General features: G+C 41.1%; 4 protein-coding genes across 10 annotated transcripts in view; 1 reads left to right on the plus strand and 3 right to left on the minus strand.

The window, feature by feature from the left end:
* Nucleotides 1-500: 500 nt before the first annotated feature.
* LOC114434485 (ras-related protein Rab-11B) lies at nt 501-3,427 on the plus strand. The gene is made up of 5 exons (XM_028403774.1): nt 501-658; nt 1,938-2,133; nt 2,233-2,426; nt 2,523-2,603; nt 2,889-3,427. Exons 1-5 carry the CDS (start codon nt 619-621, stop codon nt 3,032-3,034), a joined length of 657 nt encoding a protein of 218 aa, XP_028259575.1. The 5' UTR covers nt 501-618; the 3' UTR covers nt 3,035-3,427.
* A 453-nt stretch (nt 3,428-3,880) lies between these two features.
* Nucleotides 3,881-9,685, minus strand: marchf2 (membrane-associated ring finger (C3HC4) 2). 3 transcript variants are annotated; one of them, XM_028403771.1, is made up of 5 exons: nt 9,336-9,685; nt 7,510-7,780; nt 7,198-7,402; nt 6,778-6,987; nt 3,882-6,691 (listed from the first exon to the last, which is right to left on the minus strand). In XM_028403771.1, the coding sequence occupies exons 2-5, from the start codon at nt 7,686-7,688 to the stop codon at nt 6,533-6,535; spliced, it is 753 nt and encodes a 250-aa protein (XP_028259572.1). In that variant the 5' UTR covers nt 7,689-7,780; nt 9,336-9,685; the 3' UTR covers nt 3,882-6,532. The 3 variants fall into 3 exon arrangements, with proteins under 3 accessions (XP_028259574.1, XP_028259572.1, XP_028259573.1); XM_028403772.1 differs by having other exon boundaries at nt 3,883-6,691; nt 7,207-7,402; XM_028403773.1 differs by lacking the exon at nt 9,336-9,685 and having other exon boundaries at nt 3,881-6,691; nt 7,510-7,775.
* A 456-nt stretch (nt 9,686-10,141) lies between these two features.
* LOC114434486 (ras-related protein Rab-11B-like) lies at nt 10,142-13,237 on the minus strand. The gene is made up of 5 exons (XM_028403776.1): nt 13,100-13,237; nt 12,153-12,348; nt 11,759-11,952; nt 11,526-11,606; nt 10,142-11,439 (listed from the first exon to the last, which is right to left on the minus strand). Exons 1-5 carry the CDS (start codon nt 13,137-13,139, stop codon nt 11,294-11,296), a joined length of 657 nt encoding a protein of 218 aa, XP_028259577.1. The 5' UTR covers nt 13,140-13,237; the 3' UTR covers nt 10,142-11,293.
* A 1,268-nt stretch (nt 13,238-14,505) lies between these two features.
* Nucleotides 14,506-25,757, minus strand: part of pip5k1ca (phosphatidylinositol-4-phosphate 5-kinase, type I, gamma a) — a 33,642-nt gene continuing 22,390 nt past the window's right edge. Inside the window, exons 11-17 of one of the 5 annotated variants that reach the window (XM_028403770.1) lie at nt 25,365-25,449; nt 24,683-24,844; nt 24,218-24,359; nt 23,976-24,008; nt 23,633-23,752; nt 21,221-21,479; nt 14,506-16,620 (exon numbers count right to left, since the gene is read on the minus strand). In XM_028403770.1, coding sequence (XP_028259571.1) covers nt 16,618-16,620; nt 21,221-21,479; nt 23,633-23,752; nt 23,976-24,008; nt 24,218-24,359; nt 24,683-24,844; nt 25,365-25,449 — 804 coding nt within the window. In that variant the 3' untranslated portion in view covers nt 14,506-16,617. Of the gene's footprint in view, nt 16,621-17,136; nt 17,641-20,962; nt 21,019-21,220; nt 21,480-23,632; nt 23,753-23,975; nt 24,009-24,217; nt 24,360-24,682; nt 24,845-25,364; nt 25,450-25,757 lie in introns of those variants that run through there. The other 4 variants (XM_028403767.1, XM_028403766.1, XM_028403769.1 and 1 more) reach the window with 4 other exon arrangements.

Raw genomic sequence — 25,757 nt, forward strand, 5'->3', positions numbered from 1 at the left:
GTTGACTTTCAGTCTTCTGGGATTTTTTGCGTTCAGCTTCATAACTGCGGCATGTTTGCATGTATACATTTATACTGTAAACTTATTTAATAATTCAGACCTCGTGTTTGGGTGTAAAGACGTTCAGTCAGGTATTATGAGAGAATAATGTCATCAGACATCAGGTGAAAGTTTACAGTGTTTGAGCTCTTATTGTGGGAGTCACTGACAGCATATTGATGTTAAACCATGTCAATAAGAACCTTTTAATAATGAATGACTTCAGAACAATGTCACAACTGAAGCAACATTATTCCACAGTGGACATGTTTTAATGACAGCAGGGAGGTTTATTTTTTAATAATTGCAGGGGGAACGGATGAAATATTGAAGTTACATATAATGTATATATATATAAAGCATAACGTTATGGTTGTTGATAACAACCTCACCAGTTTACGGTGAAGCTACGTGTCCGTACATCACGTGGCCGTGCAGCTGTTACGCAGCAGCGCCTCGGCTCCTCCTGCGCACTGTGCGCATTGTCTCCTGTCATCTTGGCGCACCACTCTGGCTGCTTAGGACGGGCAGAGAATTTCTGTCATCACTGCAATCCCACAGAGGTGATTGTATCAGACAATGGGGAACAGAGACGACGAGTATGATTTCTTGTTCAAAGGTAAGCCGAACAGAGGCCGCTCGTGGAAGTCTGCGTTTGATGTTGTAGAAAACAAAAAGGCTAAACCCAAGTTAGCATGCTAGCTGTGTTGGTGGTGTGCTTTAATTATCAGCTGGTGGTGGCAGCTGCTAACTGTAGTTAGCCAATAGGTAGCGAAACAGGCGACTTCAGTTTTTAGTGTCAGATAATGTAGTCATAATATTGAATAATGGATTCCGCAGTTAATGTAGGTGTAGTGCCGCTTTATGCGTTGTTTGTTTTGCTACATGGATGTTACAGAAAGTAGGGCGTGTGGGGAGTTAGTTCTGTAAGCTAGTAGCTAGTGAGACGGCTGGAGCGATTACTCTTGCAGTTGCTGTCATGTTATATTTTGCATATAGACATCTATCTGAACAGGAACATCAGCAATAAGCTTTTAAAATTGAGATGACCTCCAGAAATTTGACAAAACAATGGAAACGGTGCTTCCCTTTGTGGGCTAAACCTTTCGCCTGAGGGAGGAAATTCCGTATGGAAGGAATGAAGAGGAAACAGTAGCGTGGTTTTGTTTTTCTCTAGGGTATCTGTTCACACTTCCCCTTGTCTTTGATAGCTGTGGGCATATTTCACCACTAAACAATTATAGATTTGACCTGGAGATTACAGAGTCACTGGTCACATGATCTTTCCACACAGTTTCCAGTCAACATGTCGCAACTTAGTTTATTATTGTTAAACTAAGTTGCGACATGACTTCAGTATAATCCAACATAAATGAAATTATTTAGTGATTATTTTTCTGTACGATTTCTTTTTCAGTTTTAGACCTGTCATTTGAACCTGTCTCGAACTCATGTAGCCAGTAGTAACATCATGATCAGCTGTTTGTTAAAGAGCTGAGGTTTGGATGCAGCAAATGTAATAGTTGGGCAGTTGACTACAAGGAAGAAACACAATGATTTAGTTGAGTGTGGCTGAAAGTGATTGGATGATCCTGGTGATTCGTAACTATACAGGAACAGAAGCCTTGAGAAAGTGTTGAGTCAGATTTCCCAGAGAGCAGGATATTGGCAGCTTCTTCCAGCCTGACAGGGCAAAGTCTGATAAGGATTGTGCTGTACTGATAGAAAACAGCAAGTCTGCACTTTCATTTTGTCTGAGAATGACCATGACTGCAGAACACCAGATTACAGCAATGATGTTTGAAATCCAGCAGTTTAAAATCAGCAGTAACCAATCTCAGTAGTTAGTAACATTTACTCATATAATGTTTTAATATCAATATTTGTTTTGGTTCTAGTTGTACTTATCGGAGACTCTGGAGTGGGGAAGAGTAACCTCTTGTCCCGATTTACAAGAAATGAGTTCAACCTGGAGAGCAAGAGCACCATTGGGGTGGAGTTTGCCACCCGCAGCATCCAGGTGGATGGCAAGACGATAAAGGCTCAAATCTGGGACACAGCTGGACAGGAGCGCTACAGAGCAATCACCTCAGCGTGAGTGTCTTCTGTGTAAACTAGCATTCATAACCACAAACGCTGTGCCTGATCAAACATGGTAGAGTTATTGTATTTATTGGTTTATGCCATCCCCAGGTATTATCGTGGTGCGGTTGGCGCTCTTTTAGTTTACGACATTGCCAAGCACCTGACATACGAGAACGTGGAGCGCTGGTTGAAGGAGCTGAGGGACCACGCTGACAACAACATTGTCATCATGCTGGTGGGAAACAAGAGCGACCTCCGCCACCTGAGGGCCGTGCCCACTGATGAGGCTCGAGCATTTGCAGGTAAATCAAGTCCTGTGCTGGAAGAACATGTACAAAGGCCAGCATAGAGTCTGTAGAACTGTATGTCTAATATATTAATCTCTGTTCCCACCCTAGAAAAGAACACTCTGTCATTTATTGAGACATCAGCGCTGGACTCCACAAATGTAGAAGAAGCATTCAAGAACATTTTAACAGGTAGGAAGATATCATGTATATTCAGGTTCTTTAAATTCTTTAAAGTCAATTGGTTCTATTAATAGCAAACAAAAATCCATGTTTTTTTAACCCACTTTTTTTCTCTCATGGAACTTATATTTAAGTTATATTGTATGTAAACTACTTTGTGGATTTGAAAATGTTTGAGCTCTAAACAATGGGGTACAGTGAGGCCCTGCATGTAGCACGCATGTATTTAGAAACTATTTAAAATAAACGACTGAATGTAAACAAATTTATTTTTGTGGAATTTTTTCCTTCCAGAAATCTACCGCATTGTATCACAGAAGCAGATAGCCGACAGATCTGCACATGATGAATCTCCAGGCAACAATGTAGTAGATATAAGCGTCCCACCAACCACTGACGGGCAGAAGGGCAACAAACTCCAGTGCTGCCAGAGCCTGTGACCCCATGACACTCATCCTCTCCTCAACATCACATCACCTGTGCACTTTTTCTCCCTGTAGCTCTGCTCACAGCCAACTCCCTCATCACTTTATCCTTCTTTTCTACCTTTCATTACTTTCTTTAGTACTTATGAAGTCACTCGTGCTCTTTCTTCTGCCATGCAAGAAACATTTCAGAAGCCTTTAAGTCACTTGTTCAGTTGCTGTTGGTATCAGGTTAGAGGTTCTTGCCAAGCAGGGATGAAGCAGCTGTTGTTGAGCTGTCTCAGTGAAGCTTGTGAAGTCATTTGAATTCTACTGAAACACTTGTCATGAACAGGGAGGTTGCGAAATACATTTCAATGGTTACCACTAGATGGTGCTGTGTAAATAAACTACAGGCAGTTACTCTGACTGGGTGAAGCAGTATTAATGCATTTTGACAGTGTGGTTCTTACTTCCTTCAGTTATCATGCCAAAAATATCCTCATTATGTATTTATTGAAGAATATTTGGCTGAAGTTGTCATTGTTTTTCTTTTAGTTTAAGGACTGTTTAAATTTACAATAAAATTCTTGACTAAAGCTGTGTTACATTTATTTAATAACTACTGAGGACGAGGAGCTCCGTGGCTCTTGATGTGTATCTAAACCCAGTAGCAGCACATTAGTGGTTTGTTTTTCATTGGGATTAGTGAATTTGTAGAGCTGTGATCCTAAACACTTGAAGTTAAGACATTTCATCCTCAGTGGGCTAAGAGGATGATCAGTAAACAGCCACACATCAGAGCATGTGTACTGTAAAGACTGCACCCCCCTCAGACATGTTAAAGACAAATGGTCAAAGCTGCACAATTGTTCACTGATAACTTATTGTTTTATTTGCTTTGCAAATAATTCTTGGCTGATTGCAGGTAGGGCAGCAATACGCCTTAAATCAAAGAAGAAAGATTGCAGGTACCAGTATTTTGGTGAAGACATCCTTTTTTTTCCCATAGCACAACATAAACATTATTTGAAAACATGGATGCTGAAATATGCATACCATCAAAAAAAGGTTATAACAGAATTCTACACGTTCATTTGTGTATGTATCAAAGAAAACAATGACTTAATGGATATGAACTGTGGAAGCTATTACAAATGATTGATGAAGCCACAAAAGTGTTGCATACATTTAAAATACCTTTACATTTTGCAATAACTTTCAAATACACCTTTACTTTACATCACCACACATCAGTGCATTAAAAGATCCCAATACTTTCTGTGTAAAAGCCTTGACCACCCCTGTGTTTACGGTTCACCCTACAACAAACAAGTAAACACAGGGATGATCATATGACTCATAAGCTTGTAATGCATCCCGGTCCCCGGGTGCATCACAACACAGCAGGATATAATCCTTTGTTCTGAGATCAGCTAAAAACACAAACAAATGTTCAACTGGGACAAACGGGAAAAATATGCCTGGTGTCACTTTTTCACTTGATCCCATGATTAATGTGTGACATCAGCCCCAACACAGCTGTTAACTGGATATTTAGATCACTACCTCTGTGTAGAATGAAAATTACCAAAGTGCAGGAGGAAAAATTAAATCGATTCTCACCGAGCACAAATAATTTAACTGTCCTTTCTACATATGTGACACCAGAAGAGCAGCATTTTAAAAAAACACTCTTCTAATGTTCACACAAACACAGAGTGGTAAATAAATGACTGTTCAAGCCTGATTGTTCATTAAGTAAATATGAAATTAAATAATAAACACACAGTGATGTATAATATTCAGAGCTTTGGCCTCTTTGCACTACATAATAATGTAATATGAGTATTTACAATGATTTACTGCTACCTAAAAAAATGAAAAGCATTATGGGAAGAATAATTAATGACAACATCAAATGTGAAAACAAAGTAAATAAAAAGGCCAGCAACTCATATTTGAATTAAGCAAAAATAAAATGATTCATTCACCAAACAGATGTTTGTAAGGTTAGTTTCACGCTCACACTGTTTTTAATGCCACGTTTTCAGAATATTATGATCTCTGTGCTTCATGCCTGCAGTGTGTGAGTGTGACAAAAAGTGGACACTCGCACACTGCAGGCGTGTATGTGGCATGAAGAGTGCATGTTGTCATCAGGTCCAATAAATGGTTGTTTTAACAAGAGATTCTCTAGTCTGACAAACAACATGTGTAGAAGAAATGAACCGTCTCACGGTGACCTAAATAAGTGGTCATCTGATGTCTGTTGCTGATGCTGTGGTTCATGATTTTTCAGAGAGGGTAAACTCAACCACTCACCACAAATGGCCTGTTTAAAAGCTGCACCTATCTCAGAAAACAAACACAGAAAGGCCCACAAACCTGCTCAAAAGTAAAATGTTGGTGGTACAACAGCACTTCTCAGATCAAAGAAACTTAAAACATCTTTTTGATTGACTGCAGGATAGATTGCAGAAAGATTCTCATCCCTGATTTTTGTGATTATGGTAAGACACAGAGAAATGTCCAAATAATAATAATAAAAAAAACAATAATACTTAAATAGGCTTTAGTACACTGCACCAACCACCAAACAATACTCATGGAAATGTTCTTCTAAAAACTGTTTTGATGTTTTTTTCTATCCATCTATAGAAATATAAAGACCTACTTGTTAAGTGCTGATAATGCAAGACCCTCTATGAGGACTCTTTTCAAGCCTACTTCAGTAGGAATAGTAAATCTGTTCATTCTTTAGAGATTTAAAAAATGATTTTCGAACAGTAAAAAAAAATATTTATTAACAGTGCTGCTTACATGCATAACTCTGCATGTTAGTAGAGGTCTCTTCATGTACTGAGAAGACCTGGATGTCCACAGTGTTTTATTGCACAATCTCTGGCTCTCTTAATGTTATGCGACCAGGATGAGATGCAAAAAACTGAAATCTTTCAAACCATGGATGTGCGTTCAAAGTTTCAGCCCAGGTAGCAAACTGGGATTTGGATTGTGAAATGTTAATCCCAGATCTGAACTCCCACACCTGCTTGAGCTCCTCGGTGGCAATGCTGTTCAGGTAATGGAAGGCCTAAGTATGTGCATGCCCATAACATCTATCTGTCATTGTGATACACAATGAATGGAGCTGGTTTGACATTCAAAAGGTTGTTGAACTGAGCAGGACAATCATTACATTTCACAGACCTCTTAATGAGTTAAGTACTTATGTTGTTACACCCACAAGGATTGCTGAGTCTGCACATGTCAACGTGCTGCTCCACTCTTCAGTGCCTTTGCATAAACGTGGTCGACACCGACCATGTGGACAAACATGTCTGTTTCTGCACCCACAGGAGGAAAGATTTATCAAATGCAATGTGAAAAGCATATGTACCAATGATGCAGAGAAAAAAAACTGAAGTAAAGAATAAAAAAGCCCACAAGTGCTTCTTTAAAGTGTGCCCAGTGACCATGATGCAGCCCTCACACATGAAAGACACCATTATCATCGCCCATCTGCACCGGGACTCATACTATACTCTCATTGGCTGACTTTTTCATCAGTTTGGTGGAAAGCAAGGAATGCTGGGAAGAGTTAGACTCCTTTCCTTCAGGAATGAGCAGACGTACTTTCTGGTTTGTTCTTCTCCATTCAGAGTACAGCTGACAGTGGTAGCGAAATGACACCTGTGATTAGGAGGAGAGAAAACTTCTCAGGTAAATGAAAATTAAGCATTTCAGCTCCATTACAATAAATGTGAATTCATTTTTACCAAGGTCCAGAGGACGTAGATGGTGAAGAGAGCGATGGTGAGGGCTATTAGCCCCACAGCTTGTAGCCAGCTCCCGAGCTGGAGATGGTCCTGAGCACCCCTCAAGCATAGCCAGCCTGAAATGGCTGCTAGAGGCGTGATAAACAGGAAGCACACCATATCACAGAACAGTGTCCTCTTTTCGTTGCGAGGGCCGGGGTCCCGCAGCCACTGTGGAGGAAAAACATCACAGGAAAGAAAGAGAGAGAGTGGAAAAGAGAGTTCATGTTAATCAAGAACACACAAAAGACCTTCCAATTACATACAAGCAAACAAGCAAGCAGATAGATGTAAGAAAAGCAACTCCACACACTCACGAAGCAGCAAAACCAACAAGGAAAAGAAGAAAAGATTGATGCAGATGAGGCAAAGGGCATTGACCTTTGTTACCTCTGTGAGAGGCCTCGGCCGGCGCTCGATGCTGAAATCTGTGTGGCAGAGCTCACAGTAGCTGGTGTTGGAAGACGACAGCCACTTCTCCAAGCAGCTCTTGTGCACTGTGCCCAAAGTGCCTGTGCAGTCACATGGGGACAGGAGACCCTCGCTGTTTCCTCCTTCATGGCAAATGCGGCAGATGGGACCATCACTGAGACAAATGAAATGTACATTTAAAAAAAAGCAGAATAAACAAAATCCATAGACTATGTTTTGTACTAAAATAACATAACTTGCAGTATGTAAGCTGAGCCTTACCTTTGTGCACTCATGGGTTTGAGCACAGAGGACAGCAACCGTCCATCTATAGCTGTGACCTGGGTGACGTAATGAGCCTGGGACCCATCACCAACGTCCTCTACACTCTTCCACAGACCTGTGGTGGTGGCACAGTCACACAGAGAGCCAGGCAGGTGGCAACACCCACTTGTTGTCATGGTTACCGTGTCCAGACTGTGGTTGTACAGATGGAACTGTCGGTGTTGAGAGAGCACCAGTGTTTCCTGATTTTTACTGGTGGGGAAGCTTTCTAAAGAGAAACAATGAAGCACATGAGAATGTTTTTAGTTTTCTTATACATAAAATACTAACAGAAAAAAAATAATAAACTTACAATAAAATGTTGAATTAAAACGGTGTAATACGACTATTTTACACACATTTAGATCATCACCATTTGCAATAGTGTTAAATGAAGAGGGTGTGTTTTGTGTACAGTTAATTTTCTGCAGCGTAAAAATAACTAAAATGATCTACATAAATGTGTTGTCATTCATAAGAAAGCTGTCCATTTGGAAGCGGACCCAAAGCAGCAGCTAATCCATTACAGAGGCAAGTCGGATGTCAGTGGCAGTGAGTGTGATGTGCAGCAGACTGATAAACAGCTGTCTTCCCTCAGATAACCCCTCAGCAATGATAAGAGGCATGTGGCTGACTTTGCTGCAGTCTATAGCATTTGTAACAGATCACTTACAAATGGATAATACCACAGAAATAATATTTTTAGATGAGATAAAAAGAGACATTTATAGTAATAATACCAGAAACAATTCATAAAATGCAGTATGATAAATGTACTTCAATGAGGGAGTACACAGACCAGGCAATGATCCAGCACTGTACACATATATTATTAATCCAAAACATTTCTTACAAACCTGCATAATCCTGAGTATTAAACATGGTTCTTTTGGAAAACAAGATTTACTGTAATATGGCAGACGATGAAGACAATGTTTGCGTTATGATTATTTATACCTGATAACACAGTTACAGTGGTAATTTGATCAGACACATTGGCTGTACAAACAGAAGAGGATGAAGGACTCCGTGTGATATCCATTGTTGTAAATATCTGCTCAAGCCTAACTTCCTGGTTCAGGTTCAGCATTTCCATTCAAATCAAACTGTCACTGCTTTGAGTTATTATTTATACACACCAATACAACACGAAGGCACGACTGAGAGGCACAATCCCTGACCCAGATAAACAAAGGGGTCACCCCCCCACCTCCCCATATTAAGAAAACAGCTAAATCCATTCAGTTACCCAGAGCTGCATGTAAACAGGATTTCAACTCTTTAACTACAAATGTGTTTATCAACCAATGATCAGTATTGACAGCGAATGACACTTGTCAGTTGCATTCAGAGACATAATACCATACATTTTTACTTAAGCTAACGCACTGTACAGCCACCTCTTCCGTTTGATTGGGGTTTAAAGCAGCTAAGGATGCAGACAGATGTTGGAGCTTGGAACCAGACTATTGTCTGGAACAGACGCTTCATGTCAACGTAATAATACTATGCAACTGTGCGGCGGCACAGATTAGCTGTGTATGTAGCATACGTAGCACATTAAAGACTTGAACACAGGCTTTCCCAGCCTTTTCCCTCTGATTCTATTTTTTAAAATCATAAAGCATCTTCTGTCTAGTTGTCATTGTCCAGGAAATAAACGTGGTCAGTGCTCGTCACAGCTGTGCTGTTTGCTAGCTGCCAGCTGTCAGATAACTGCTGCATTTAACGGCTAACCTTCTTCTTCCTGGTGCAAAATGTACAAAAGAAAAACATCTACTCACCCCGTGTGGTCTTCTTATTAGTGATGTCCGACGGCGGCGGGTGCTACCGCCCTAACAGCCTCATGCTTCCTTGTCTCTTCATGTTTAGCTGTGAGAAATTACAGCACAGGATCGAGTACAGCACGACTAGCTTCAGTGCGCTAATGATACTGCTCAGTCCTGCGCTAGCTAGCAGCTCTCAGCTGATAACGCACAGCAGGCCGGCCTTCCGCTTTGCCTGGGCTTTAAATATGCCCCAGAGACTCATCATCTGCTGTCTGGCTCTGCTGTGGAGACAGGGCGGCCAACACCGACAGCACAACGCCGGACCAGCTCAATGTGACTGTGACTAACAGCAGCGGCGGCGGCGGCACGGGTGCCAGGAGGAGGAGCACCCACACATCACGTGTTTACCACGGTCAGAGGACATAAACACAGACCGTAAACAGACAAATAATCTGCATAATCTGCACACACTGTTAACTAGAATAACAGTGTCTTAATGTTTACTGGATTTATTAGAACGTAAAATTAAATGAAGCATAAAAACAGCCTGAACACTAACAAGTACTGAGTGAAAGGTAAACAACACTTCCACCTGAGTAACCTACCAAATTGTGCTCTATAATCATGTTGTTTATTTATGCTTGCAAAAGTAGCAAAACAAGTCAACTTGCTTATTTTATATACATACACACACACTGTCTGGAATAAATCAAACGTGAAAGTGTTTCTACCTGATGAGTGGGAAAAGGCATTTCATTAACCTACGTGAACAATTTGCATTTGTGACTTTCAGTTCCGTTTTCCAAACAAACATTAGTAGCTTGAGTGACAGTGTTACATAAAAATCATTTTTATTTGGTTTTCCAATTAAAATTCTCAGATTTTATATAGCTTTATCTATGTAGGCCCTACATTCAAATGAGAACTTTTTAATATAATACTAATTCAATACAATTGAGGACAATGTTAAGACAAAGACGTTAAGCTGTTTAAAAACAAAATGGAGGTTGATTTCATCCATTGAAAATATTGGACATAAGTGCAAAGTAGATTTTCATTCTGAGACAGCTAGAGTGTGTCCTGAGTTAACTCAAGACTGAACTCTGATTTCACATGTATATAAATCATACAGCACAACTGAAAATATTACTCATACAGAGCATTACACATTGCTTGAAAATAGCTTGGACTTGTTTGTTGAATACAGCAATTATTTGCAATCTTGGCAGCTGTGAACACACTTAAGGATGAAGCCCAAAACTGTTTCTGATAGCATCTGCTTCCTTTGGTATCTTTGTACACTAAGACACATACTCACACACAGACTCAAAGAGAAAAAAAAAACACACATTTTTTTTTAACACCTGCCCATAGTCAGTCAGTCACAGCCAGTCGGGTACCTGGCTCATGCTAATTTCATGCCAGAGTGGGCACAGAGCTCAAAGAGGAAAATTAAAGAGGCAACCAAAAACTCCAGCTGGACCATAAATGTGTACTCCAAACAAACTTCTTCTCATCTCCTTGTCTACACTCATACTGCACGACAGAATCAGGTCAACCACACAAGAAACTAGGATGGCAGATCGTGTCTTATGTCTACATGCAGGCTGAGAAAAGGAGTCAAGCAGAAGCAACCAACAGCATGGATAAGCAGGGTGATCCCTCACCAATCCTTCAGTTGGAGTAGGTCAACAGGATCAATATCTAGTATAATCAAAAAAGAAGCTACTGTTCACTACACCTTTAAGATCAACCTCCTACAGCATCACACTCCTGGCTACTGTGAGGTTGTCACACATTGTATGCAGACTCTTCTGAAATCAGCGGAAGACAAACAAAGAGGAAAAACAGCCAAAAGGAATGTCAAATACAAGAATCATTGTGTCAGAGACTTCTGAACCCATGTGGGTGACAGCTGAAGAAGAGTGGACCTTAAACACAGAAAAGACTGACAGGAAAATGAAATATGAACGTCACAGGCTTTGGCAGCAAGGAAGTTTGCTGCCCCTTTGCCCGTCCATAGTTGGTGGGACACTTATGTCCACAACATTGTTTCCTGGAGAATCATCGTGTCCAGATCTGTCCGAGATTTGCTTCTGAGAGACAATGCGGTAGATTTCTATCAGAGAAAGTAGACAAGTTAGACAAATTTAAAACCACATTTATAAGGACTTACTGCCAACTGTAAATTGTGCAGGTCTTTACCTGTTAAAATGTTCTTGAATGCCTCTTCTACATTGGTGGAATCCAAGGCTGAAGTTTCAATAAACGAAAGAGTGTTCTTTTCTAAGGTAGAGAAGCAGAGCGCACAGGTTTGACACATTAGAACATGTATAAATGTTAAAAAATGACTGTACATGTTTTTAGTTTGCTAAAATAACCAAAGTGTGTTTTTCTCCCTAATTGCAAAAATCACTGCTGTTTTCCCACTGATGTACCTGCAAATGCTCGAGCCTCATCAGTGGGCACGGCCCTCAGGTGGCGGAGGTCGCTCTTGTTTCCCACCAGCATGATGACGATGTTGTTGTCAGCGTGGTCCCTCAGCTCCTTCAACCAGCGCTCCACATTCTCATATGTCAGGTGCTTGGCAATGTCGTATACTAAAAGAGCGCCAACCGCACCACGGTAATACCTGGGGACAATAAATCCACGATAAATATGTCTGAAGGCAACACTATTAAATAATAACACTCTATTAGACAGCACTTAGGAAATATTTAAACGTGAATGACATTTTCAAAGGAGGGTAATAGCTTTGTCTACAACTACGACTATGTATGGTGAGTTTCCATACATGAAAAAGATATCCATGGTACAACAACACAAACTCACGCTGAGGTGATTGCTCTGTAGCGCTCCTGTCCAGCTGTGTCCCAGATTTGAGCCTTTATCGTCTTGCCATCCACCTGGATGCTGCGCGTGGCAAACTCCACCCCAATGGTGCTCTTGCTCTCCAGGTTGAACTCATTTCTTGTAAATCGGGACAAGAGGTTACTCTTCCCCACTCCAGAGTCTCCGATTAGCACAACTACAACCAAATCACACAAGGCACTGAAACATTAAAACAGCAACCAAACTGCATGGTCCAGACTGTAAAGGGTGTTACAGGGTCAGACAGTGATACACAGAATCAGTCCAGCAAGAAGAATTTAAAGTGTTCAAGACAAGTCTACCACGGTTCACACACACTACTTTATTGTGTATGGTTTTACTGTACTTTGGCTCACATCTACCATATTTAGTGTCAATAACGTTTTAGTTTATGATCAATGTGAAGTCAGAATCTGTGATTCAGTGTTCCAGTCTCACTCTTTGATGCACCCGGGAGAAGCGCAGAGCACTACACAATAAGTTAACTAGCTAGGTGACGTTAGCTTTGGATAACATCAAGCAGAAAAAAACACTTTTTACTGTTCTGGACCAGAAAATAGTGGCTGCTATTTATCCATTAGTTGAACAAGTTAACGTTAGGTCGAATCATGGCAAGTAGCTATCATATTAGCCAGTTAGCCACTACTAATGTACCCAATGGAAGCCTGCTAATTGACAGCTATCATTTTGCTAATTGGTTAACACGGTTAATGAACAGTAATATCTTTCTGAACACTGACTTGGAAAAGCTAACGCGAACACAGTTAGCTTGACGACCATCTATCGTTTACCTCTTTGCTACTAGTTGAGCTAACTTGAGCATTAATGCTGAGTGCTCAGTTCTCACTGCTGTCGCCGGTCCCTCACAACGATGGGGAAACCGCTGTCATCTATAAAGAAGCAATTACCTTTAAACAAGTAGTCGTATTCATCATCTCGAGTTCCCATTTCGGAATAATACTTGTATACTTTGTACTTTTCACACAACCAACAACAGCGCCTCTCTCCACCGGCAGCTAACTAGTAGACACCGCCTTCAAGGAAGAGGAAAAGCACGTGAGTTAAGGAAGTTACAGTTGAACCAATCAGAGAGTTGATCTCTCTGACTGACAAAGTAATGGACCAATCATGTTATCCCTTAGAAAATACTGACCAATTACCACTCCCAGCAGAGAACACGACGGGACATTACACCCTTTGTTCTCCTAATTTGGACAACCTGCGCTGTCTTGCAGATTGAGCAAGATCGAGGGAGTAGTGTTTTCGAGTGTTACACAATAATTAGTAAGAGGAAAAACACCTACCGTAATGGATACAGGCAAAAAGTCTGGTAATATTTACACACAGCAACTAGTCATATGCAACAGATCAGATCCACACCTAACCTGAAAAACAATGTATATTATCTATTGGTTGATCCTGATGCAACAAATCCACAGACTAATAAACTTCACTCTTTTTCTCCTCCTTTTTTTCTGAGTGGACAAATTACACCCACATAATGATTTGTACCAGACATTTTATCCGTGAGTGGAAATGCATCAAATGATTGTTGATGGGGCAATTATGACTTATGAATTAGTATGCTTCTATTATTATTAGAAGAATGTTCTCTGATGGTCTGTAGTAACCTTCTAGTGGAACGGACATCTGATGGTTACTGGCTGTGCCTCTAAAGGGTTTGCCCCTGTAACCATTTTTTATGTCAGCCTGTATGTTAATACGTGTCATTATGTGTTAGTACAGGGTACCTCAACAGCCACTGATCAGATTTATCTTAATAAAAGAATAATCATACAGCATCAACTCGGTGAACAACAATTCATAGAACTGCTTTATTTTGTATTCATTCTGATTGAGTCCAAACACACACGCACACACAGCCATCTATTTATCCTCACGCATAAATAGATGAATATACACAGATATACATAAATACACATTTCTGATATGCATATTCATTTTTGAAATCATGCTATGTCTCTGTAAAGGACTCTCCCTATTGGATGAGGGCACACAGCGATTTGAAAACACGTACACAACACAGCTGAACAGCTTGGAAGAATCCCTACTGATTTGCATGTACAGTAAAACCCACAATTCTGTCAGTATTTGGATACCATACAGCTGTGTTTTATGGACCATAAATATACAGCAGCTGCATCTTTGATAAACACACAGAAGAATATGGTACAGTAAATTATATAGATTGCAATCATTTCTTGCCCAGCAGCAAAAATAAAACCAAATAAAAATAATATTCTCCGATTCAAATGGAAAATATATTTGTATATCTTTATATATGTATTTATAGTTTTATGTACACATTCTCAGGAGCACAACTATGAGAGAAAAAAATAAATACAACAGCACAAGTGAAAAACAAATATATAAACAACAGACCTACATGTAAAATTTTCTCAATAAGGCAATTAAAATGAACTGAAAAGCTAGACTGTACAAAATATTGCTGCTATGGTCCTTATCTGATGAACAACAGCAAACTGATTAGAACTGGCCACTGCACATCATGAGAACAAACCCATTTCTATTTTACAATGTCTGACATTGACGTGTCCTCCCTTACACACAAACACACATAGAAACACACCAACGGACTAAAGAAGCTATCTCTGAAGTTAGATTTAAAAAAATCAACGTGTTTTGAGTCTTAGTTCTAAAATGTCAGCCACAGAGAGACTACAGTAAACACTAACCCTACAATGACTGTGATCGACTTGACCAACACACACGCACACACACACTCACAAACCTAATGCTGTCTAAATATCAGCATGTGTGAGCAGGGACTCTTAAAAATATGATAGTGTGATGTATGGTTATTTGGCCTCTATCACTAGTTCACCTTCAGGTCCTTTTAATAAGTGCAAACAACATTCAACTCATTCACAAGCTGCCGTGTGTCACAGAGACAACACAGCAGTGCACCGTCATCATTCAACTATACAGATCACAGGTATGATATCGACTGCAAATACTACAACTGACGCTCTACATCTACAAAAGTCTGACGTCCACTCGATGGGTTTCTTCTTGTGAGGACGTGAGAGGGCGATGTCACTGATATGCTGATTCCCACCTGACAAAACATGTCAAATCCTATGGTTACAAATGATTTGTGTGCATCTTGTCTAAAAAATAGGGCGACACTGGAAGACACTGCAATGATGTGAAGATTACAATAACAACAATGTCTGCTGCCTTGGTGTTGAAATTGACCTCACTGGGGTGGGTGAAGTGAAAAACACTGAAATTACACAACAAACAGCTGATGGTAACAGAATGTGGGGAAACTCGGAATAACTACAGAGCTGCGGTGAAGAAATTAAAGTTCTTTGGATGTAAACAAGTGGAAAGAGAACCAACAATTACAAAGAAATACAAACAAATAAATAAAAGTTCACAGTAGAAGAGCTGCAGAAAGGTTAAGAAATATAAATGTAGCATTTAAATAATTATTATGCTGTAAAATCTACAGCCTCTCTACATACCCACTAAAGCAAATGATTTAACTCTTTCCCGTATTAACTAAACTGCATATTTTCACTACTAGTAAAGTGATGATGAGAGACGTCTAGCTATTCTGTTTTGATTGGCTCAACATGGTTTTTGTTAATACTGTTGTTCTGTGAGCACAAGCAGAGCCCACAGACACCACAAGACTTTCTCACTGCATGCACCAAACTGCACATTATGTCAGAACTGAGGTCTGAAGCAGTTTACATACAAATGTCAACAGAGATGTGAAGTGGGAGAACTAAAGTTATACTGGTTCTGGAAGTCTGATTCATTTTCTTTATAGGGACTCATTAGCTATGCAACGTTCTACCAATGTTTTTAACATGGAGCCTACTACCAGTAATTGCATACTGAGTAGTGCTTTGCAACTGCTGATGTAAACCATGCACATTCCAAGACGTGCAAAAATCTGTGTTGCAGATGTTTCTCATGTCTTATTGAGGATTTATTAAATTAATATTGAAGCAACTTCCAGAACCAGCTGCTCTGCAGACTCAGTGTGAAAGTCAGTTTAAAGTCTAAGAGAGGGCTGTGCCTGTGTGAAACTGAACATACAGTAACTTTTCATGTATGACAAACATGTGAGACTACAGCCTTATACACACTATGTCTCACATGTACATAATTATTTAACTGATATAATAAATGTCATTTAAGGGAGAAAGGCAGGGGTGGTTGGAAATCAGTGATGTCATCACTGTCAGGATTTTTTCACCCCTCTTGTAATCAAGTCACTTTTTCCTCTCAGTGTGTTCAGTGTCTTTCTGTATGCATGTTTAAAATCCTGGTTCAGACAGAGATCGCGCTGCTACCACTGAGTCCTGGACTTCAGACCGATGAGTCCTCTCCACTGAGACGATCACTCCTCTCTGCCAGAGAACAGGGCTTACTGTGGGAGACAGAGACACAGAGTCAATGTATTCTGAGCAGAGCAGACGTTTCATTTCTCCTGGGTGTACAAATCTGTGTCTACTTATGCATTATTAACTACTGACAGTGAAACTGAGGCAGCAAACGTTTATAAAGTAAAAATGAAACAAGAAAAAAGAACAGTGTGCTCAGGCAGAGGTTTGAGAAACAGAGCAAACAGCTCAGAGTTCCTTCATAGCATCTAAAGTGGGTAAGCATGTGAAATGATAACAGAGACTTGAAATGGCCTGCAGGCGGTGGCCCCTGTAGCCTACAAGTGTTCCTCACTAACAGCATATGTATTATGAAAAAAAAATCTACATTTGTTTTTTGTCCCCACACAGTAAGAAGAAGCATGGGACATACACTGAACGAAAGCTCATATAAAAGCTTCAAAGGCTTCAGACAGATTTAAACAATACAAACATGAACACAAAATTCATTCACATGGCCTAAGACTTAATAAAATGTTTACAATAGTACTTTCTGCCTGTGCTTAGTGACTCCAGTGTGTGATGCAGTGTGAGCCATGTGAGTCTGATGGTGCATTAATGGTTTCTGATGGACATGTTAAACTCTGAGCAGCTTGTTGCTGGGGGAGACACAGGATGGTTGGTCGTGGACTGAATGATCACACAGGTAGCCAGTGACCATTTCCACCCATTTGTAGATGAAAAATGAATGTTGTAATGTCAGAGTGGTTTTTCTGGACACATCTGCTCTTAAAATACTAATGAATTTTGGGACTTCTCCAGAGTCTGATAATCTTTTTACACAGTTATTGTTTCCCGATTATTATTCCCCATTATCTTAGATGAACAATCACCACAACATGGTGCAGAAGTGATTTTACTCTTCAGCTAAGTGAACTTCCTGTGCTTTATATTTCAGTCTGATGCTTCTCACTTACTGTCTCTCTTTCCCAATCCCCATCTGGCAGGGCCTTAGACTCTGAGCCATAGTGTAGCGGAGAGTACACCCAGGTCCTGTCCTCTGGAGGCTGTTTTTACACACCCACCACAGCAGAGGGGGCCAGAGGGACAGAGGAAAGACCAGAGGCACAGAGACAAGCAGCAGGGGCAGGCAGGAGAGAAAGACACAGGAGACCACAGGAGAGAAGACAAGACAGGAAATGAAAATTAGGGATGCATAAAGGAGGAAATGTTTTCGAGACACATCGGAACGTGTGAGTTTGACATACTGTATTAGTGTTGAGTAAAAACAGTGTGTTGATCCTTCAGTTGATGTTGATGTTAATTTACGAGTTGTGTGTTGAAATCGTGTGTTTTGGTGTTTGGATGCAATTATACAGAGCAAAGGGAGGAGTTGCTGCATCAGTCAAGCAGGGAGTATGAAAGAGGAGATGGTAACTAGGGAACAGAAGCCAGGATGCCAGGACAGGCAGACACAGAGAGCATCCTCAGTCAAGGCAAAGCAAGCGGAAGATGATATTTGATCCAAAAAGCAAAGTGGTGTTTGCATTAATAGTAAGATACACTGTCTTTGAACTCCTGGGCGTCTAAAAGGCCATGTCGAGGTCCTCCTATGGGCTGGTTCCAGCCCTTTAAGAGAGCAAAGAGGCAGCTGCAACATAGTAATTGTGATGGAGGTGGTGTGAGCTGATGTCATACACTCACGTAAATACACACGCAAAGCTCAGCACAGCGGCCATCCACACAGGTGCAAAAAGGGATGAAGCAGTGAGTGAGGAAACAGATTTTTAACAAAAGATGGATGTAAGATTAAAGGAATCGCAGAAGAAAATTCTTTTCTTTTGTTTACCACCTCCTACAATCTTCCATGCAGAGACAGGAGGCATCGTTTTTTAGTTCAATCAGAAAACACCGCCGGTGGATAAATCACATAAATAATGACAGGCTGCAGCAGCAACGGAACACTCCAGAAAACCTTGTTTCCTCTCACCACTCGAATTTTATTACCTGATCACAGAGCTAATCTAGTTTAACACCAGGACAGCAACCACTTACAAGGCTAGTTCTGTCTAACCCACTTCCCACTTACTGGCCAACTGGACTGACATCCCCTCCTCTGTCGAAAAGGAGACACCACCCAGGTCCTCCCATCAGGAAACTGACAAACAGGTACATGAGAACATGGACAAACAAAGACAGATATGAGAGGCTGACGTCAGGCAGAGAGAGGAAAGACAACAGAACATGATGGAAAAAAGGCAACACAGAGAGGTGAAAATGGAAAAGACTGTTGGTAACATGTGACATTAGCAAACATACACTGGATGAGTCAGATGACAGATACATTCACAAGTTTGGCAGCCACTCCCCAACACCATAGTCTTTATGACTCACAAGGACAATCACAAGACTGAGAAAACACAGAGAAACAGAGGGACATGGAGAGGGTAAAGCATGAGCAAGTGTGGAGGAGAAAGACTGAAGAGGAGAAGGTGCAAATGAGTCTTTTTCAGATATGGGTAGAACAGAAAATGCATGGGTATGTAGGTGAGGGTGACAGAGAGCAGATGTAAGAACAGTCAGATATAGAGGTGAAGGGAGGAAAAGGCAGGAACCATGAAAAGTGAATGTAAAGACGTTGGTACTGGCTAAATAATTCAGACTCTCTGAAGAACCTGTGAAGTGACGACACACTCACACCTGTCTACTCTCCAGTCTTAAACAGTCACTTACATCTCATGGCTACATGATGTGTTTTCCATGAGGACACAACCTAAAATGCTGCTGCTACATATTCCCTTTCTAATGATTGACTTAAACCATATTAAAACCATAAAACGCCCTTGAACACCAACTGACTGCTCCTGCAATACATGTGCAAAGATTTGCAAGCGAGTGTTACTGGGCCTATATATCTCCTGTATGAAATCTCCTATATACTGGTATATATTAACTTAGCGAGCCCTAATACCCATGTCATTGTGTGATGTAGACTGTGGTTTATTGCTGTACTGGTGTAAACTGCTTTTTGTTTCTGCTGTTTGCCAGAGGCACAACAGACCTTAAAGAGATTTCCTGGATATTTGAAGTGGGGTTGCAAGAAGACACTTATCTAAAGTCAGTGTATTACTTACAGTAGATGGTGATGGGCACACACACAATTTAGATAAGCAGGCATGAGTACTGGCAGGAGTAATCAATATCCATTTAAATGAAAGCTATTTTTAGAATGTTGTCACTGCTTTTTGTGCCAAGGAAATTAAGCTCTTTCACCTCTTTTCTTACCACCACTCTCCATTAAAAGCATCAGTAACAACAGTAACTTTAACTTGCAAAGCACCAATGTTGCTGGTTTACTGCTGCCTTGATCAGTTAGTTGGTTGTCATATTAGGTTTGATGTGTAGTTTTATAGTTTTAGAATAGAACAGCAGTAGACCAACACCTTTCTATATTATATAAGGTTGGCAACAGGCTACCATGGCCCTGAGGAGAGGGGTATAACAGCAGTTTATTGCTTGATCTCAACATCGACACTCCTGTCTATGCAGATGATAATTATTGTACTTAACACACTGACTATTGATAAGGATAATCATAAGGATAGCAGGGAATGTAGGAAATGTTAGGAAGCTACTGAATTGTCAAACTTTCAAATTATTTATTTCAACATGGGTTCTGTTGGGCTACCCCACAGAAGCCACTTGTGACCACACTGCCTCCAGCATGTTTGTGTGTACACTTCACGATGTGTACAGTGTCACTTTGACTCATGTGGTGCTACAGACCCCCTGCTGCTGTGCACATGGGGTGCATCTCCTTCTTTTGAAGCATGAACTTGGCAGGTAGATGACTCAGCTCACTGACTAACCTGTTGGTCATTAGGATGGTGTTTGATTCCTGACAGGAGACACCCAGGAGGAGTGCGGCCAGGTGGGAACATTTCTATCTGTAACTGTGATCACTGGCAGCGCTCTCCGCCCTCCCCCATGACGCTCATACATTAATTTATAGCTGTGCTTTTGGGTGCATTTAGACGTGCTAACACAACACTATCTGATGGTGACCAGATGCTTTTAGTAAGGCAATCCTGGAGAATGAACGCGTGCAAACTGCAAAAGTTCCAATTGTTGCTTACACAAACTCCACTGTGTGTCTGCAGCCTTTTTAAAGATCATTTTAGGCAGGAAGAGCAAAGTAAAGGTGCACATAACACTATTATCACACTGTGTTTAAAAGACGTATTTTTAGGAAATATGCTTCCTTGCTAAGAGGCAGATGTCTGTACAGATATTGAAGCTACAGCCAAGAAAATGAGCATATCATAAAGACTAAAGTCCTCTCAGCAAGATAAGCAATTTCCAAAAATACATTTAAAACTGCACACACTTTTTCCCATACCAGCCTCAGACGCCACTCCCTTTCTGCGGTCCTTGTGTCAGCGCCTCTGTAGGACATCATAAGCTCAGTCTATTGACTTAACCACCACAAACAGATTGACCTTGATCAAATATGTATGACAATGTGATGGCTGAATAAAAATATTAAACTGAAAAAAAAGAAGTGATGAGAGCTGCTGTTTTTGGGTAAACTACAGTGTTCAGCGTTTGCTGTGTGAACATGTGTGAGTGTGTGTGTGCTTCACTTACAAAGTAGATATCTGTGATTGGCACGTCATCCTCATCATCGACTGAAGCCTGACTGGTGCACCCTGAACCAGACACCTGGCTAGCTCTGTCTGCCTCCACCATCACTACCTTGGGACTTGAAAGGGTTTCCTCCACTGGCCCAGGAGAGGAGGGACCGGCTATGGCAGATGAGGAAGAGGATGAGGCGGCCTCTGGTGCTGATGAAGAGTCGGACGGTACTGCTGCTGCAGCATCCAGAGTGTCTGCATTGACCTCACTGCTGAGAAGCAGATGTGGGATTGTGAGAACGTTTGGGTTGGACAAGGGAACAATCTGGTTTTTTTTGCAATGTACTAAATGGCTTTAAAACAGAAGACTGATGATTTTTGTGGGAATTGTGGAGACCTCAGTTTTAAAAGATGCAATCGGAGGCAAGTTTAAATTACCTGAAGTGATCCTGCCTGACCTGTCCCTTTCACCTCAGATCACCTAATCTCAATGTCTCTCCCTCTGCGTCCAAGTAATTTAAGGAGAAAAGAAACGCACTCACCTACCATACAGATAGGGATCAGTTCTTGACATTAAGAGTTTTTAATTGGGTCACTTGACACAAGCCATTTTTCTGCAGCAGAGCAAGCTATTAGAGAAACCTGTCTATGACTAAAATACAACAGCTGTGTGTGTGTTTGGGTATTTAGCTGCTTAAGCTCAAAGATCTGCCAGCTGGCTGTGTGCTGCCACAATCCTTTATTGTTCCTGACCAGATCATCGACTATTAGGAGGGATTTAGGCACATCCACATTGCTTTCTCAGCTACTGTGTTTGAGCTTAGCTCCACCAGAGGGAAAGCTCGGCAGTTGGCCATCAAAGCAAAAAAGAAGAATTGGCATCTCAAAGAGAGAACTGATTGGCTGAATGAATGAGGAGGGTATGGTGGTTACCATGCAGAAAGACTTTATGCTACTCCATCTCATCTCACCCCTGGCTGATTTACCTCATTCACACTCCTTATTTTTACAGGGTGACAGTTTCTCTCTGTGTCTGCCTCCCCGTCTTTGTTCACACATCACTTTTTTTTAACTTATCTCCTCCTTGTATCTTTCATCTCTAATCAAGTGTCTCATTCTCTTTGCTCTGCTCTTCAAGCCACAGCTGCAGGTGGGCTAGAGGCAGTTCAGCAGTCGGGTCATTCAGACGTTAAATTCGGTCGCCTGTCACTGTCTCAGCAGCTCTCGTCGCCCCCTCCTTCCTACCCGCCAGTGCCTCTTAGCCCCCCAGGCCATATGTCTAGCCACTGCCTTCTCATCATCAAACCCAATTATTCAGTTGGTTTCCCTCGGCAACCACACCCTGATCCGTCGTGACCTAACTCCAGCATACATGACATAACCAGGTTTGCATCAGCTTGAGTTTGTCATGACTGATCTTATTTCCAAATCCAATACATTCTGAACTTCAGAATAACACTGAATGACAAAACCAATGCTGTTATTTAAAACCCAGGTTAAAATATGCAAAGTGTCAGGTCATCTCAGCTTAATGAGAGTAGCCCCTGGCTTCCTGGCCCACTGCCCTACTTCTACTGGCTGGTCCCCCCCTCATGTCAGGAGCTTTTTCGACCTGGTGTCTGCCTCAAAGTGCAATCTCATAAAAATACCACACACACACAAAACAAATTTACATGCATGTGTGCACTCTCTCATAACCTAATTACTTTAGATGACTGTTCCACACAGCTCCTGCAGCATTTATTTATCCATAACGGGACCCTGGAGCTCAATAAAACAAATAGGTTAAGCTGCTTTCAGTGCTTGTCTGTGTGGACCTGTGTGTGTGTGTGTGTGTGACAGATGAAGTGTGCAAATCTAACAGCTGGGTGAGTTCAGGTGAGACAGTGGCAGCAGGTTATTTTTAGTGAAGCGTCAAAAACTGAGTCATGCTGTGTAGATGATTGGGGTCATGCAGCAATCTACAGCTTATCTATTCTGTATCAGGTCAGCATGTACAAAGGGCTGCTTCTTTTGGTTCATTTGTTTACAGTTACAGTCTGTCTGCTGTTGACAGACATTAAACATTCAGTGTCTAAGGTGGAGCCAAATTTGGCAGCATCCAGCAAAATCGGCAAAGGACGGTACGGTGTATCACAAATTTTCAATTTTATGGCTCAGCTACTTAAAAATATAATTAAGAGCTGTGATATGGTGTTACCCCAATTTTCATAATCAGTTGCTAAGCTATGCTTGGCAACTGAAAATATAATAATTATGAAAATAACACATATATATTGCAATCAGCTGTTAATCTTATTTGAATACAAGGGTAACCGTTGTGTTTCTAAAATTTGATTTATGTATTTCTTTATGTCAATCTACAGTTACAACATTATTTAAAAATTGTTTCCACAAAGAGTTCATTATTGTGTTGCTGGAGTACCTGGTTCCAGGTTGAGGCTGTGGAACTGAAATTGTGGGCTCACTATCGTGTCTCTTCAGCTCCACCTCCACTGTGATGGTCTGCTGATCCTCCTCATGCACACGCAGCTCCTCCTGGGTCCTAAAAACAAACAACCACACATGAAATAACACACACAGAGGAAATGAAACACCAGAACAAACATATAGCCACATCTTAGCAACAGGAAGAATGGACCTACTCATAAACAGAATGACTGAGAGTCTTACTTCACTTTTTCTCACTACACACCCACCACACCCAGAAAACACTGAAAAAACAATCCAAGCAGTGAGCTGAGCTGGTGAACTGTTCATTCACTCACCTTCCGTCATGGCTGAGAGACTGGGTGTGCCTCCTAGGGAGAGGGAGGAACAGTGTTAGTGTCTGAGAACTGAACTAGTAAGCTAACAGTAACATATGTGTGTCCCTTAATGTTCACATTAGTGTCTGACGACACAGGGGTTCAGTCAGATTCACATTAAAAACTGACAGATATGTGAAGGCTCTATCTATGGCAGCACCAGATTATAGGGTATCTGTGTGTGTGTGTGTGTGTGTGTGTACCTGTAGCGAGGATGCTCAGCTGTGTCAGAGGGAGATCTCTCAGGGATGGAAAGAGAGGTCGTGGAGGAGAGAGTGGTGGCAATTGATGCTGTGGTGGCTTCCTCAAATGATGGAGGAGTACATGGAAGAAGATCTGGTCGCCCTTGGAGAAAGACAGAAGTACAAAGATTACTGTTTACCGTACCTTGGACAAAGGTGTCTGTCAAATTTCTCTTTTCATTTTGTTAGCACTCTTGTTTCCCATGATTACAGGTACAACCTAAATAATAGTTGTGTGTTTTTTTAGAGAGACTATAAACTTCCCTCTTATTCTGTTGACCTGAATGACATTTAACTGTGAACCATGGACAACAACAGCTTTGAAAAACAGGACAGGACATTATCATCAATCTCAGACTATCTGATCAACCTCTGTCTATCAGTCAGACTCAGTTTATTTCACCACACTGCATACAGTGTATTTACCTTCATCCTCCAGCGTGGGGAAGCTGCGAGCTCCTCTCAGGTCGTAGATGTTCTCATCTCTCTCAGAGGTCAGCTGACTGGCTGACCAGGCTGCGCCAGGCCCAGCACACTTAGGCACCGACAAAGACACACGACCCTTCTTGGATGGAGAGGACTTCAGAGCTGAGATGACACATAATAAATACACACATGATTTATTGGTAAACATTACTTTAAACTTTTACCCAGCAAGTTGTTTATATTTTTATTCATTTTAAGTGCCTCAAACTAATATAGCATTGAATGTGGTATGAAGTGATTAATTCCAGTGTAGTTGTGCTCTGGTTTATTTTAAAATTTGACAGAACTAAAGACATATCTGTGCAGTGTTTAAAGACATTATTCACCAGTGCATTTCTAAATTATATGCATTACAGTCCTTAAAATATTAGACCTAAATATAATACAATTCATATTAGGGTTGAAGCACATCTCTTTTAATCTCACATTACTGCTTCCATGTGGAGAGCATGAAAAAGGAAAACAGCACCTAATAAGGCTTTTAGGTAATGTATCTGATTTTCTTCTTGAGGCTCAGCAGTAAAAGAGACAGAAGCCTGGCATCTGACATTTGTGTCTGTGGCTCTTCCCACACAGCTCGGCTGACTATGTAAGGCAGTGTCTCGATGTAAGCTGAACTCACAGGAGCTCTTCTTGAAGACGTTGTTGCTCATGAACTTTAAGAACCTGTCAGCGTAGAAGCCTGGCCGGTGGACTGATACAGTGTCCTGATGGAGAGACGGAGAGATTAATGAAACAAATAGCGCATGAATAAAATGATCCAACTGGCGCTTACAGTAGATTAAACTATTAGTCCATTCAGTGTCCCATTTCAGTCATTCTTTTCTCTAGGTCAGACCATGCGACTCACTGCACTTGCATGTGTTGACTCCAGGTCAACACATGCAGATGCAGTAACAGAAACAGTCAGACAGGGCTACAGACATGTCTCTTTATTATTTATGTTTTAGCAGACTGTGATAACACTACCAGCGGACTGACAGATGACACTTGGTGTCTGGTTTAGAGTGAAAGA

Source organism: Parambassis ranga, chromosome 4 (genome assembly GCF_900634625.1).
Source record: "Parambassis ranga chromosome 4, fParRan2.1, whole genome shotgun sequence".
NCBI lineage: Eukaryota > Metazoa > Chordata > Actinopteri > Ambassidae > Parambassis > Parambassis ranga.

What these genes read in the sequence shown, in the direction of transcription:
- LOC114434486 (XM_028403776.1), bottom strand. Translation starts at nt 13,139, where the DNA reads ATGGGAACTCGAGATGATGAATACGACTACTTGTTTAAAG. An exon ending in TACAGAGCAATCACCTCAGC is followed by an intron (nt 11,953 to 12,152) that starts GTGAGTTTGTGT and finishes TATTGTCCCCAG; the next exon opens with GTATTACCGTGGTGCGGTTG. An exon ending in TGAGGCTCGAGCATTTGCAG is followed by an intron (nt 11,607 to 11,758) that starts GTACATCAGTGG and finishes TCTCTACCTTAG; the next exon opens with AAAAGAACACTCTTTCGTTT.
- marchf2 (XM_028403773.1), bottom strand. Translation starts at nt 7,688, where the DNA reads ATGACAACAAGTGGGTGTTGCCACCTGCCTGGCTCTCTGTGTGACTGT. An exon ending in AAACCCATGAGTGCACAAAG is followed by an intron (nt 7,403 to 7,509) that starts GTAAGGCTCAGC and finishes CATTTGTCTCAG; the next exon opens with TGATGGTCCCATCTGCCGCA. An exon ending in CTCTCACAGAGGTAACAAAG is followed by an intron (nt 6,988 to 7,197) that starts GTCAATGCCCTT and finishes TTTCCTCCACAG; the next exon opens with TGGCTGCGGGACCCCGGCCC.
- LOC114434485 (XM_028403774.1), top strand. Translation starts at nt 619, where the DNA reads ATGGGGAACAGAGACGACGAGTATGATTTCTTGTTCAAAG. An exon ending in GTATGATTTCTTGTTCAAAG is followed by an intron (nt 659 to 1,937) that starts GTAAGCCGAACA and finishes TTTTGGTTCTAG; the next exon opens with TTGTACTTATCGGAGACTCT. An exon ending in TACAGAGCAATCACCTCAGC is followed by an intron (nt 2,134 to 2,232) that starts GTGAGTGTCTTC and finishes TGCCATCCCCAG; the next exon opens with GTATTATCGTGGTGCGGTTG.